This window comes from Chiloscyllium punctatum, chromosome 14 (genome assembly GCF_047496795.1).
Source record: "Chiloscyllium punctatum isolate Juve2018m chromosome 14, sChiPun1.3, whole genome shotgun sequence".
Classification (NCBI taxonomy): Eukaryota; Metazoa; Chordata; class Chondrichthyes; order Orectolobiformes; family Hemiscylliidae; genus Chiloscyllium; species Chiloscyllium punctatum.
The window spans coordinates 20,000,936-20,014,940 of NC_092752.1; the positions used below are offsets into that span (position 1 = coordinate 20,000,936).

At 42.4% G+C, this 14,005-nt stretch overlaps 1 protein-coding gene across 4 annotated transcripts in view; it reads right to left on the reverse strand.

Moving 5' to 3' along the window:
* Positions 1–14,005, reverse strand: part of LOC140485653 (limbin-like) — a 188,549-nt gene that overhangs the window by 110,227 nt on the left and 64,317 nt on the right. For all 4 annotated transcript variants that reach the window (XM_072584027.1, XM_072584028.1, XM_072584025.1 and 1 more), the window contains 2 exons: positions 4,653–4,892; positions 3,275–3,450 (listed from right to left, as the gene is read on the reverse strand). In XM_072584027.1, the coding sequence (XP_072440128.1) occupies positions 3,275–3,450; positions 4,653–4,892 (416 nt within the window). The remainder of the gene's footprint in view (positions 1–3,274; positions 3,451–4,652; positions 4,893–14,005) is intronic.

The following is a 14,005-nucleotide window of genomic DNA, read 5'->3' on the forward strand; positions in this document are numbered from 1 at the left end:
ATTATTCTGAGATGCTCTGACTGATTAATGCCTCCGCCAAAGTAACCAGATTAAAATAAATGGTGTTTCAAATCTCCACGAGATGCTCACACACTTTTCTTTCTACACGATACAACTTAAAGGTCACTGGGCTAAATCTTCCACCCATCCAAGCTAGTGTTGAGGTTATATCAAAACGTAAAATCCAAAATAAAACGGAAAACATACCCAGTTTGAATGTGCCCACTTCCATACCCGTTGAGAGATGAAGTGTGGGTGACCCACACAAAGCAATCCAACAGCAGGAGACATTTTAATGTGGGTCTTAATATTCCATAAAATTGTTCTTAAAACTGTGGACGCAGCTTTCATGAATATTCTAACTGATCCGCGCACAGCAGCATGAGAAAGTATTTTTGCAATTTCTTCACATGCTGCATCATGGCCATTTGAAAATTTGTTTCTTTTGATTTTTGGAGCTCTTCTGACAGAAACAAAAACTGGTTGTAGCACTTCTATAGATGTCTATATTAAAATGTAGAAATCTATTTGAAGCAAATTTTTTTTTTCGCAGCTGGGTAAAATCGGTGCTTTCGTGTGGAAATTGGTCAGCTCTGTTGACTAGAGTGTCACAGCGGAATCAGAGCCTGGATTCAATCCCTGTGCCAGTTGTGGTAGTTCATGGAGCCTTGCCCTCTAACTGAACCCAACCCTTGTTACAGAGTGATCCGCCTCAAGCTACTTATAACCAGTTATGTAATCGATTGTCTCTGTGTAATGCAGAGGGATGACTTTAGCTAATCAGCTGAATTCAGTCACTGCAAATTCTTCCCTGGCACTAGACCCATAGTGGGATGTGTAACATGGTGGAAATATCTTTACATAATAACTTTGTTAATACCATTTTCCTTTCAAAAGCAAAGTGATAGTGAAAGATTTGACATTCAAAAGTTCCACCCGTAGGTTTTGAACAATAAAAAGCACAGATTTACTAATAAGTTTAATATTTCAAATATGAGTCAAGTTCTTTTCAACTTAGAAAGCAAATGTTCTGAAAGGTTATGAGAATGTTGCTAATTACACTATAAGACATTGATGTTAACTCATTTGTAGAATCAAATGGGTCACTTTCCTAATTACAAACCATTACAGTCACAACTCACACAATGTTTTGATCAGGTACTGAGCTGATGTCTGACTGAGTATTGACATAAACTGTTAGTGGAGTTTTGCTGCATAATTGATTTCCCAAACTATTATTTTTACAACAGGGAGCCAATCAAGTGAGTCTTTGAATGGACAGCTTCAATATTTTACAGTAAAGGATTCAGGTTGTAAGTTTGCTCGCAGAGCTAGAAAGTTTATTTTCAGACGTTTCGTCAACATATTAGGTAACGTCATCAGTGAGCTTCCGGTGAAGCACTGGTGTTATGTCCCGCTTTCTATTTGTGTGTCTTAGTCACTTAAGGTGGGTGATATCATTCCTTGGCATCATGGTAGCCTACAAACCTACCAACAAACTTAAGCAGTGGCTGATGAACCTAAAGGACCCTACACAAACAACCAGCAAAATGAATGTTATTTACGAAATATCATGCAAGGACTGTAACAAACACTACATCAGGCAGACAGGCAGAAAGCAAACCACAAGGATACATGAACACCAACTAGCCACCAAAAGTCATGACCCACTATCACTCGTATCCTTACACACAGACGAAGCAGGACACCACTTTTGACTGGGACAACGCATCCATCCCAGAACAGGCGAAATAAAGGCACGCACGAGAATTCTTAAAGGCCTGGCTTTCTAACTGGAACTCCATCAATAAACACATCAGTTTGGACCCCATTTAACACCGTCTGAGAAAAAGAATCGGAAATGATATCACTCACCTTAAGAGACCAAGACACACAAATAGAAAGGAGGACATAACACCAGCGCTTCACCAAAGGCTCACTGATGTTACCTTACAACCTGAATCTTAACCTGAGCTACAAATTTCTCAACCATCACAAACAGTAAAAGATTAGTTGAAAAATCTTCAAGTATTGAGTTCAAGTATTCAAGTTTACTTTGTATGAAAGGAGATCTTTTTCTCAATAATGACATCAGCAACAGGCACAATATTATTCTCTATCAGCGCAACTCCTGATAATTGCCCATAGCAGATACTGGATGAGTTGTCACAGTGAGAAACAAGATATGGATGGTGTGAATGGAGTGAGAGTTAACATAGGGATTTCTAAGGGCCATGGGGATTATTGGGAAATGAAGGGCCATGGGATGATGGGCATTGGATAATGTGGGGATTTGAGGATTTGAGGAACCATGGGGGATGGGTATGGATGCACAGGTCAGCACAGAGAAAATGAGGGACTTTTGAGATGCTATGTGTTGGCGAGAGGATAAGGCAGAGTGTGTTTCAATCTTTGTCTTTAAGTATTGAACAGAGTGCTGCAACTCCCATGCAACCTTTCTGTGCAGCCCAGCTCAGGAACTAATAACTTCCTTTACTCTTTCTGAGTTGCCTGGCTCAATTCTAAACCCAGCCTGCTGAAAACAGGGAGTGTGGACAGCCATTTTTAAAGCTCAGAACTTCTCCCACGTTTGATCATTAGATACTAAAGTATAAGTCAGCCATTGAGTCTGGTCCACCAGAAAATATCATCATAGGTGATCTGACAATCCTCAACTTGAGTTCCTTCCTTATCCCTATAACCCTTAATTCTACACACGTGACCTAGAATGAGAATCTGTACATGGTCATTATCATATTGCAATTTGTACAGCCTGACTGGCTGCCAATTTATACACACAGCTCCTACACCATACTACACTACAAGACAAACTTAAAAACACACTGGGACATTTGAGGTTGTAAACATTAAATGTGAGTTCTTTTTTGTAATGTTTCTGAGAGTAAGTGGATGCAATAACATTACCTGCATATGCCCTCCACAAATGTAATTGTCATTGAATAATAAGATGATGAACAAAGTGTTATAATTATAATTTCCTCAGGGATTTAGATATCTGCAGCTCTATTTATCAATGATAGTCAGTACCTGTCCATTTTTCAATGATTCTTTTAATTGAAATCCTGAGCTCTTTTCCCTTGTTATGCCCAACATTCTGTACATGCCATCATTACTTTTGCACTGTGTCACAAAATGATTAAGTACATCTACACAGATAAATCTGTCATTTCTGAAGTATTGACGCAAAATGTGAATGGTTCTCAGCTGGATTTTTGAAGCAATACATTTTGTTTCAATGAGAATCATGTCTTACTTTTTCAGTAGACCGGTAAAGGCTGTAATATGCAGGGAAGTTGTGTTCAGGAGATTGCGTCTATGGTTCATCCCACGCTGTATCCTGTTGACCAGTCCTTTTCTATGAGCAAGACCCTCATCAAGAACTTTCCTCTGGAAAGCAAGTTGCTGATCCATCAGTGTTTCCAATTGAAACTAGAAAGGAACACAAGATTCAGATTAAAGTGTGTTTATGTGCAATCATTGAAAATGCACAGACCTTTGTGCTTATTTTAAATGAATTAACCATGTTTCTCAAGAACTGAAACAGTCTAGAATTATGACACTTGCATCCAAGGCACTCGGGGTAAATAATCTATTTATGGTTATTAAATAAAAGCTATAGGATAATTAGTTTTAACATTTTTTCTCTTTCATAGTGGCCTGAACACATTCAATAGGTCAGTGAACAAGTGCATTCTCATGAGTTATTCTCATAACTGCCCTGCAAAATGTTCTAAAGGACACGTTAAATGTGTGTGCGGTCACAGAGGGAAAGCAGGGCAGGTGGATTAGCCTGCATACAAACCAATATCCATTTTATCAAACTAACCAGTTTAACTTAACTCAGTGAGTCACACTGAGAAACCGAGTGAGCAACCACTACAACATCAAATCTGGTATCAACATGAAGTTATGGCTCCACAGATAGAATTTGTGTATCTGCATTCATGAAATCCTTCAGTAACATCCATCACTTCCTCTATCACCACAGTAACACTTCCAAGGCACACTGGCTCTGGAGGCAAGGCCCAATCACAACAAAAACAGAAACACCAGGATTAGAATAACTAATTTACAGCATATCCAAAGCTGTTATGGCCAAAACTTATTCAAAGGTGAGTTTGCTGATTTGATCTGTACCCAGACAGATACCCATGAATGGATGGGTAAACCTTAGGATCGATGATGGCAAGCGAAGGATATTGATGGGCGTAGGTTTGGGTGTACTAGCTCATTGATACCTTATACTCAGCAGTGCCTCTGTTGGATAAATCTAATAATTAAATAAGATCTTCGTTTAAAACATTGCTATCATTATCTTCCTGATGTTCTAGTGAAATCAATGTTGGACAGTGTTAAAAAAAAAAGAGTCCCTATGTCCACTTTACCTGACAATAAAAACAATTGAGATTAAGCATTCTTTTTAAATAGCTCACTTTGAGACATTATCATCTTAACAGCAAACTGCCATCTTTTTACTCATTTTTTTTCTCAGTATATCACTTTGATGGTACCAGACATAAAACTTAGAAATAGGAATAGGACATTGTGCCTACCCTACTATTGAATAAGATCATGGCTGATCAGAGTTTGCATTCCCACCCACCCTTGATAACCTTGCGCCATTTTTCTACCTGAAGGTGCCAGTTTGCTTGCAGTACTTGGCTGGCTGAAGCCTCATCTAATTCCTCTTGTTTGATGACCTCCTTCAGTTGGTCAAAAATGATGGTTTGGAATGCCTGCCTGAGGCACACAACTAACTTTCTTCGGGCCTTTCCAGAAGCTTCTTCATGTGTCATCAGAAGTGAGTCTCTCAGTCGTTTCTGCTCCCATGTGTGCAATTGTTCCAGCTGTTTTCGGCACTGTGAGGCCAGCTGAACAAACATCAAAAAACAAAGCATGAAATGCACCATAACACCATCTTCTTAATACTTCTCCATCTTCCTTTTTAACCTCTATTGATCTGGCTTATCCTTTACTGCAACTTTATTTGACTGTTATCAAAAAATTCAAAGAAAACCTGATAGGCAACAAGTCTTGAACAGAGACAAAGGGCTGAATTTTAAGGCCACCTACTGGATGTGTTTTTGGAGGGGAGAGGATCATTAAATATGCAAGTTGACTTCCCCTTCTTCTTCCTGCTCACTCCCAACATGGTGCCCATAATGGGCGGGTGAGGGGGGAGGGGAAGGGTGGTGAATGAAGTAATCTAGTTAGTATCTGACCTATCTCCACTGCCATTATATAGTGAGCAATGGAAGATGTGAGTGTGTGGGAAGGCAGTCTTTCAGCACAATGGATGAAAAGGCAGGAATAAATCAATGAGTGCCCTTTGAGTATCAGGGGAGCACTTCTGTCCCCAGATATTTCACCCTCTCTCTTTAAGCATCCCTATCTCCAAAACCCAAGCAATGCCAAATCTGCCCTGTCTTAAGATCACGTGACCAAGCTGGGTATAAGTGTCATCAGTGTTTTTTTTCACCTCTCATATCTGAGGCATTGGTGAGACCACTGGCAGGCCTTTATCTTGGCTCAAGACTCAGAAATTCCATCAAACGAAAGGAGACAGATCAGGTTACCGGCAGTTTCTGTGCTGAAGAGGCCACGTTGCCAGAGATCCACGGCAAGAGGTGATGCTTGTGGCAAGGGGAAGTAAAGGGGATGAAGTTTTCAGGTTGGGTGTCACAATAGCTTGCTTCCCAGAAGGCACAGCCTTGCCTTCTGCCCATCACACAACCAGACATTGACTGCCTTCAATCAGAATGAACACAGTTTGGGAGATAACAAGCTACCCAGAGCAACAGCAAGAGCAGCAGCAATCATGTATCCAACACTACCACCCTCTCTAATTAAGTACCATTCCCAGCTTCAAACTCACTGCTTTCCAGAGCAGAAGACTCTACCCTGAGAGACAGTGGTCCAACTCTCCGCTTGTTCATCCATCCTGCAGTGCATTAATGCTGCACAGCAGCCTGACTTGAACTTTGTCAGGTTAAAGTCCAACCATGGGACGAGCAGTATCATAGAATCTCTACAGTGTGGAAGCAGGCTATTTGGCCCATCAAGTCCACGCCAACTCGCCAAAGAGCACCACAACTCCCCTACTCTATCCCTGTAACTCTGCATTTTCTATGGCAAATCCACCTAACCTACACATCTTTGGACATTTGGAGGAAACCAGAGCACCCAGCAGAAACCCATAGGGAGAATGTGCAAACTCCACACAGACAGTCGTCCAAGGGTGGAATCGAAGCCTAGTCCCTGGCACTGACAGACAGTAGTGTTAACCACTGAGCTGTCCCTTTCTCCATCCCCTATAAAATTAGGACCCAGCACGTACTCATAGAAGGTGCATTTTGAAACCCTACTTGACAGGCAGGGCTTTGTCAAACTCAGGGGAACCAGAAAAATCATTGAACAGAAAAGCTTAAGCTACTTGTGATTTTGTGAAACCCTTCAAAAGAATGTGAAGCCTCACAAAACGTACACCACAGAATAGACAGTTAAAAAAAAAACACATGCAGTCTCACAGTTAATATTTGTATTGATATACAGGAAATTATTCGGTATAGACTTTTCTGTCTATAAAAGTCTTGTATGCAACTTGGTAAACATTTCTCCTAATGTCGTATGTGTGTTCTGTCTTTATTCAGTTTGGTGCGGTATTGCAAGTGTATTGCGTAGCTGCCAATGAAACTGAGATCACATTAAAGCTTCCAAGGTTTTGTCTTCAGGGCAAATTTCTCCCATCAAATATTTATGCAGTTCCAACCTGATACTTGCTATTGAATCTGCTTCCTCACAACCTTCTCAGGCAATTCATTCCAGCTCGAAATGATCGCATAATGGTTGTTTCCTCATCTCACTGCTACTTCGTTTGTCAATTTTCTTCAATCTGTGCCCTCTTGCCAATACCTCTGCCATAACCAATCCTCAATTGCTAGATTGAAGCCCTTTTTTGATTTTGAACACTTATCAAACATCTCTGTTCCAAGGAGCAGGTCGCCAGGTAACTGAAGTAGTAGACAGTTTAAAAAAGCTTAGTCCCTCCTGTAAATTTGAAGATAACCAGAAATCAGAGATGCAAAATCATTGCCAAGATAGCAAGAGTTGAGAATTTTTTTTACTTGGAGGTTGTCAGGATTTGGAATGTTTTGCTTGAAAAAAGGTGACAACTGACCACTTAAATGATACTGATTAGGGAATTGGGCAGATAATTGAGGATGAAAAACTGAGTGGGCACATCCATGTTCCCATGCTAATCAGACTATACCTACTTTACTAAAATATGGGGCCCAAAATTGGATTCAAGATTCCTATTGAGTGGCCCATTAATGTTTGGTACAACTTCCTTATTTCATATTCTATGCCTTCATTCTTTATTCTTAAACCCTTTTTACATTTCATTTATTTAACCTGCCTTGTTTTGTCATAGTTGCTACCTTATTCACTTCTTATTTTACAACCAATTGAAAGAAGCTTACCACTTTCACAAAATATCCATTGAGTTTTACATTTGTATAGATAACCTTCAAATTGCTACTGAGTCAACATTACACTGTTAATCTGAATTTAATCAGAATAGACTTTCCTATTAATACATTGAGAGATAGTAGGGCCAGGGAGTCATATTACATTGAAATGGAGATCATGTGGGTGAATTGCACAGCAAAGTCTATTTGAATGAATCACATATTTCTCAGTTAAGTATATATTTTTAGATTACTTTGAAGCTGCCAATGTAATTGGAAGTAATTTTGGAATCTCCAAAATTTAAGTCAGCTAATTAAAGCAAAGCTGACAAAATGAAATTCTTCCTATAATTCAGCTGCTTGACAGGCAAAGTATTGTCTCTTCATGGAATTTCATTGACAGTGGGCTGATGATTCAACTGTGAGAAGAATTTACAGAAGAATGAATCCAACAAAGGTGGCGGAATATTCTGGAATTCAAGGCTTTCTAACATGACTCTATTCATAAAACAGCATCAGAGGTCTCTTGTGCTACAGTGTGTGGGTTCCCACCTCTGAGCTAAAAGACCTGGGTTCAAAGTACACTTGCCCTGGAGGGGAGTCATAACATATCCGAACAGGATGATTAAAAAGTAAGAAAATAGCATCAGAGAAGGTTGATGTCAAGCATACTTGCTGCTGAATAGTAGTGGTACCCAGTACACAGATCCATTGTCAGGCTGTAGAGTCCAGACACTCAATATCATTATTGATAGAAGTTGCTAATTCCAGATAGGTCAAAAAAAAAATCGGCATATCCTCCCCCTCACCTAATCTCAGTGATCCATTAAAATAACACTTTATTACATCTCTATTTAAGAACAACTAAAGAAGTCTTAGGATGGACTGGTTTGAGAGTTCAGCGGGAAAGCAAAGAATGTCTAAGATGACGAGACATCACCATTGCAACCACAGAGCTTGTCATTTGGCCCATTATTTCAATGTGAATAAAGAATGGAGCTGGAAAAAGCCCAGCAGGTCACGCAGCATCAGAGGAGGAGGGGAGTCGATGTTTCAGATCCGATGTCCTGATGAAAGGTTCCGACTTGAAACGTCAACTCCCCTGCTCCTCTGATGCTGCTTGACCTGCTGTGCTTTTACCAGCTCCACACTTTATCCGCTCTGACGCTCCAGCATTTGCAGTTCGCACTATCTCCATTTTTTTCAATGCCATCTCTTAAAGCATTTGTGCTTCATCTCACATTCCGATTCACCCCCGCAGTTCCCTGGTCAGTATTATTGATAGGATCAGCTGTCATTTACTTCAGGCACAGCATTCCAAGTCCTGACAACACCAAGGAACAAAAAGTTTGCAACTCTTGATATTTTGGCTGTCATTTTGAATCTCTGATTTCTAGTTACTTACAAATTTACAAGAGGGAATAAGCTTTTTTGAGCTACTCTTACCAAAACCCATCCTATTCAGAACTCCTTGCCTTTTCTGTTTCAAGGAAAATGATGTTAATGTTTCCAACCCTTCCTTACAGCTGTTGGTTTGCTGCTAAATCATTTTGGTACCTTCACATCTTTCCTGAATTGTCTACAAGACTAATTAGAGTTTTCTAAGGCACTACCTCGTGGCCTTTTTATTCATCATTCTGTTTATAAACCCAGTACCCAACATGCTCTGGCAACCAACTCAACATCGATATCTACTTCCAATCCACCAACTCCCATAGCTACCTGGACTACACGTCTTCCCACCCCACTCCTGTAAAAATGTAATCCCTTACTCCAAATTCCTCTGCCTCTGCTGTATCTACTCCCAGGAGGAGCAAAACTATTCCAGAACATCCTAGTTGGCCTTCTATTTCAAGGACCACAATTTCCTCTCCCATGTGGTCAACAATGCCCTCCAGTACACCTCCTCCACTTCCCGCACCTCCACCCTCGAACCCCACCTCTCCAACCGCAACAAGGATAGAACCCTCCTGGTCCCACTAGTCTTCAAAAATAGCACATTACCCTCTGCCATTTCCCCCACCGACAATCAGACCCCACCAGAGACATATTTCCCTCCCCACCCCATCAGCATTCTGCAGTAACCATGCCTTCCATGACTACCTTGTTAGATCCACGCACGCCGCACCCCCACCAACCTGCTCCCGCCACCTTACCTTGCAGCCACAGGAGGTGTTAAATCTGTGCCCACACCTCCCCCCTCACCTCGATCCAAGACCCCAAATTATCATTCCACATCCGGCAGAGATTTTCCTGCACTTCCAAACACCTCATCTACTGTATCCATTGCTCTCAATGTGGTCTCCTCTACATTGAGAAGATAGTACACCAACTTGCGGAACATTTCAGAGAACATTTCTGGGACACATACAGCAAACAGACCCCACCGCCCTGTGGCCAACACTTCAGCTCCCCCTTGGGCCTCCTCCACTGCTAAATCCAAGCCACCCGACACCTGGAGGAAGAATGCATCATCTTCTGCCTTGGGACCCTCCAACCACACAGAATCAACATCAATTTCACCAGTTTCCTCATTTCCCCTCCCTCCACCTCATCACAGGTCCAACCCTCCAAATTGGCACCGCCCTCTTGATCTGTCTACCAGTCCATCTTCTTTCCCACCTATCTGCTCCACCTTCCACTCCGACCTGTCACCATCACCACCCCCCCGACTTGCACCTACCTATCACCTTACCCCCCCCAGCCACACCCCCACTCTCCTATTTATCTCTCAGCCCCCACCCCACCCCCCCCCCCTCCACATTCCTGATGAAGAGCTTATGCTCAAAATGTTGATTCTCCTGCTCCTCAAATGCTGCCTGACTTGCTGTGCTTTTCCAGCACCACACTTTTCAACATGCCTTAAAAAGGATGTTAAAGGTTTGTACATACAATCACCATAGTTTCTCTGTTTGTCTACGTTTTCTAAAACCATTCCGGTTACAGCATACTGTCTTTTCTCAATAGTTCCGCCAAAGTGCATCATTTCACTTTTCTCTCAATTGACCTCTATCTCTCATACTTCATTCCATTCCAACATGTAGTCTGTAGCATCACAAAGCTTATAGTACCTCAAAATAGAAACATTCTTGGAAGCTTCAGAGAATTTAAAGAACTTAGGAGTAGGTCATTACATCTTTAGACAACACCTTCCAAACCTCCAAACACTGCCATCTAGAGGATAAGTGCAATAGGAATATGGGGGTAGTGGGAACACCACCACCCTCAAGTCCCACTGCCCCCACAGCTTTGCTCACTCACCAGTTGAGTGAGAGGAGTTGTTGCTGGTCCACTAACCTGCCACTGCGAGCTCATCCAAGCTGATTCAGCAGGACGACATTGGGAAAATGCTGATGCTTTCTGAAAATAGGCCCTAATCCTAATTGGCCAAAATGATTGCTCATCTGCATACGTGGAGTTGGCAATCCCTAACATAAGGAGAAAGTGAGGACTGCAGATGCTGGAGATCAGAGCTGAAAATGTGTTGCTGGAAAAGCGCAGCAGGTCAGGCAGCATCCAAGGAGCAGGAAAATCGTCGTTTTGGGCATGAGCCCTTCTTCAGGAATGAGGAAAGTGTGTCCAGCAGGCTAAGATAAAAGGTAGGGAGGTGGGACTTGGGGGAGGGGCATTGGAAATGCGATAGGTGGAAGGAGGTCAAGGTGAGTGTGATAGGCCAGAGTGGGGGGGTGGGGGCGGAGAGGTCAGGAAGAAGATTGCAGGTTAGGAAGGCGGTGCTGAGTTTGAGGGATTTGACTGAGACAAGGTCGGGGGAGGGGAAATGAGGGAACTGGAGAAATCTGAGTTCATCCCTTGTGGTTGGAGGGTTCCTAGGCGGAAGATGAGGTGCTCTTCCTCCAACCGTCGTGTTGCTATGGTCTGGCGATGGAGGAGTCCAAGGACCTGCATGTCCTTGGTGGAGTGGGAGGGGGAGTTGAAGTGTTGAGCCACGGGGTGGTTGGGTTGGTTGGTCTGGGTGTCCCAGAGGTGTTCTCTGAAACGTTCTGCAAGTAGGCAGCCTGTCTCCCCAATGTAGAGGAGGCCACGTCGGGTGCAGCGGATGCAATAAATGACGTGTGTGGAGTGCAGGTTAATTTGTGGTGGATATGGATGGATCCCTTGGGGCCTTGGAGGGAAGTAAGGGGGAGGTGTGGGCGCAAGTTTTGCATTTCTTGCGGTTGCAGGGGAAGTTGCCGGGAGTGGAGGTTGGGTTGGTGGCGGGTGTGGACCTGCCTGCCCTGATGTGGTTTGTCCAGAGCCAGGACAATATTAGCTTCAGGTCAGACTTCCAGTCTGAATTTCTTCAACCCCACCTCCCATTCTGTGACAGAATTTAGCCCATTTTATTAGCATCTACCTTGTCAGTCCCTTAAATATTATGTATGAATTATTACATCACCCTGTACCTTTCTAAACTCCAAGCAATATGGTCTTCATTGACTTAGGAACTACCTTGGTGAGATTTAAATGAATATTCTTGGTTTTGTTCATCCGGGGAACTACATTACTAATACAGCAACATAACCATTACATTACAGGAATATGATTTGACAGTCATTACTTAGCCAGTTTCACACAGATAAGCTTTGCTGAAGCAATGACTGAAGCAAACCCATTGTTGACTTCAGCTTGGAACCATTTGACACACAACTAAAATTAAGCTTAAGGTGTTTCAGCGCAATGCTAATACATATTTGGGATTCAGGGCAATTTGGATCAAATATTGGCATCGTGGCAGGAAGCAGAGGTTGAATGTTGAAGGATTTTTTTTATAACTGTGCTGTAGGCCTCTATGACACTCAGACTGGAAACCTGCGTCCAGGTTTCTGGCTCCCTTGCTGTTTGTTGTGTACATTAATGATCTCGACATGAATGTATAAGGTATGCTCAACAGACGACATGAAATTGGTGGTGCGGTAAACAGCAAGAAAGCAAGCCTTAGACTCCAGACGACATAGGTGGGGTGGTCAGATGTGCTCTACTGTAGCAAATCCTGAACAGTGTGAGGTAATGTATTTTAGGAGGAGTAACAAGGCAAGGGCATACATGTTGAATAATAGGAGCCTGGGAAATACACAAGACCAGAGGGACTTTGTTGTGCATATGCCCACAGACCCTTGAAGGCAGAAGGACAGGTAGATAAGGTAGTTCATGTAAGATACTTGCCTTAGTTGGTCAAGGCTTTAAAATGTAACAATGAGAAGGTTATGACAGAGCTGCCAAGTATTAGTTTGGCCACAGCTGGAGTACAGTGCATAGTTCAGGTTGCCACAATATAAGAAGGAAGTGATGACACAGAAGAGCAGAACAGATTCACCAGGACGTTGCTTGGGATGGAATAATTCAGCTGTGAAGAGAGACGAGGTAGGCTGGGGCTGTTTTTCCTTAGAGCAGAGAATGATGAGGGCTGGGGATCCAATTAAAGTGTACAAAATCTGGAGGGACATGTGCTGAATAGATAGGAAGAAATGTTTCCCTGATTAGAGGGGTCAACAACCAGGGGCACAGTTCCAAAGTACTGAACTGGAGGTTTAAAAGGGATTGGAGGAAACAGGTTTTCACCCTGAGGGCTGTGGATATCAACAACGCAATGCCCAAAAGTGTCGTGGATGGGGGAATCCCTCAAGACATTCAAGAAATATTGAGATGAACACTTGAAATGCCAATAGCATATAAGGCTATGGGCCAAATGCTGGAAATGGGGATCAGAATAAATGGATATTGGTGACCAGTGTGACATGCTGGGTCAAAGGGACTCCATGCTGTTAAAACCTCAGTGATTATATCATAGATTCACCACAGAGGGAAGCAGATCATGCAGCCCATCAAATCCACACTGATCCTCTGAAGAGCTATCCCACCCAGATTCACCGCCCTAGGCTATTCCTGTAATCCTGCTTTTTCCCATGGCTAATCCACCTAGTCTGCACATCCCTGGACAATGTGCAATTTAACATGGCCAGTCCATTAAACCTGCAAAACAGTGGACTGTGGGAGGAAACCGGAGCACCCAGAGGAAACCCACACAGACATGGGGAGATTGTGTAAACGCCACACAGTCAGCCAGTTACCTGAGAGTGGAATCAAACTTGGGCCACTGGCAGCAGTGCTAACCACAGAGCCACTGTGCATCTAAGTACCAATTTTTTTAAAAAATGAATCTCTAAAGAAAATACACAGACTATCCCATGTTTGTTGTTTATTTTATGATGGGAAGTAAAATGTTGCTGGAAATAATAACTCCTGTCATACACAATGAAAATCTGTACAATCCTAACAAGCTAGACAACTAAACACATTCTGACCAGTAATTTTTTAAAATCCTTAGCTCCAATGGGACTTTTTTTTCCTGTCAAACCAATCTGGCTATTTTCCCTCAAAGAAAGAAAACACTTTCATCAGTCTGCTAGAAAGCAGCAATTTACTGTCATTGACATCCACAAAGATAATTGTCACTTTCAGAGATGTGGGTTTGAACTGGGTCAGAGAAACAAAATGAAAGTCGACATAATTGGTCA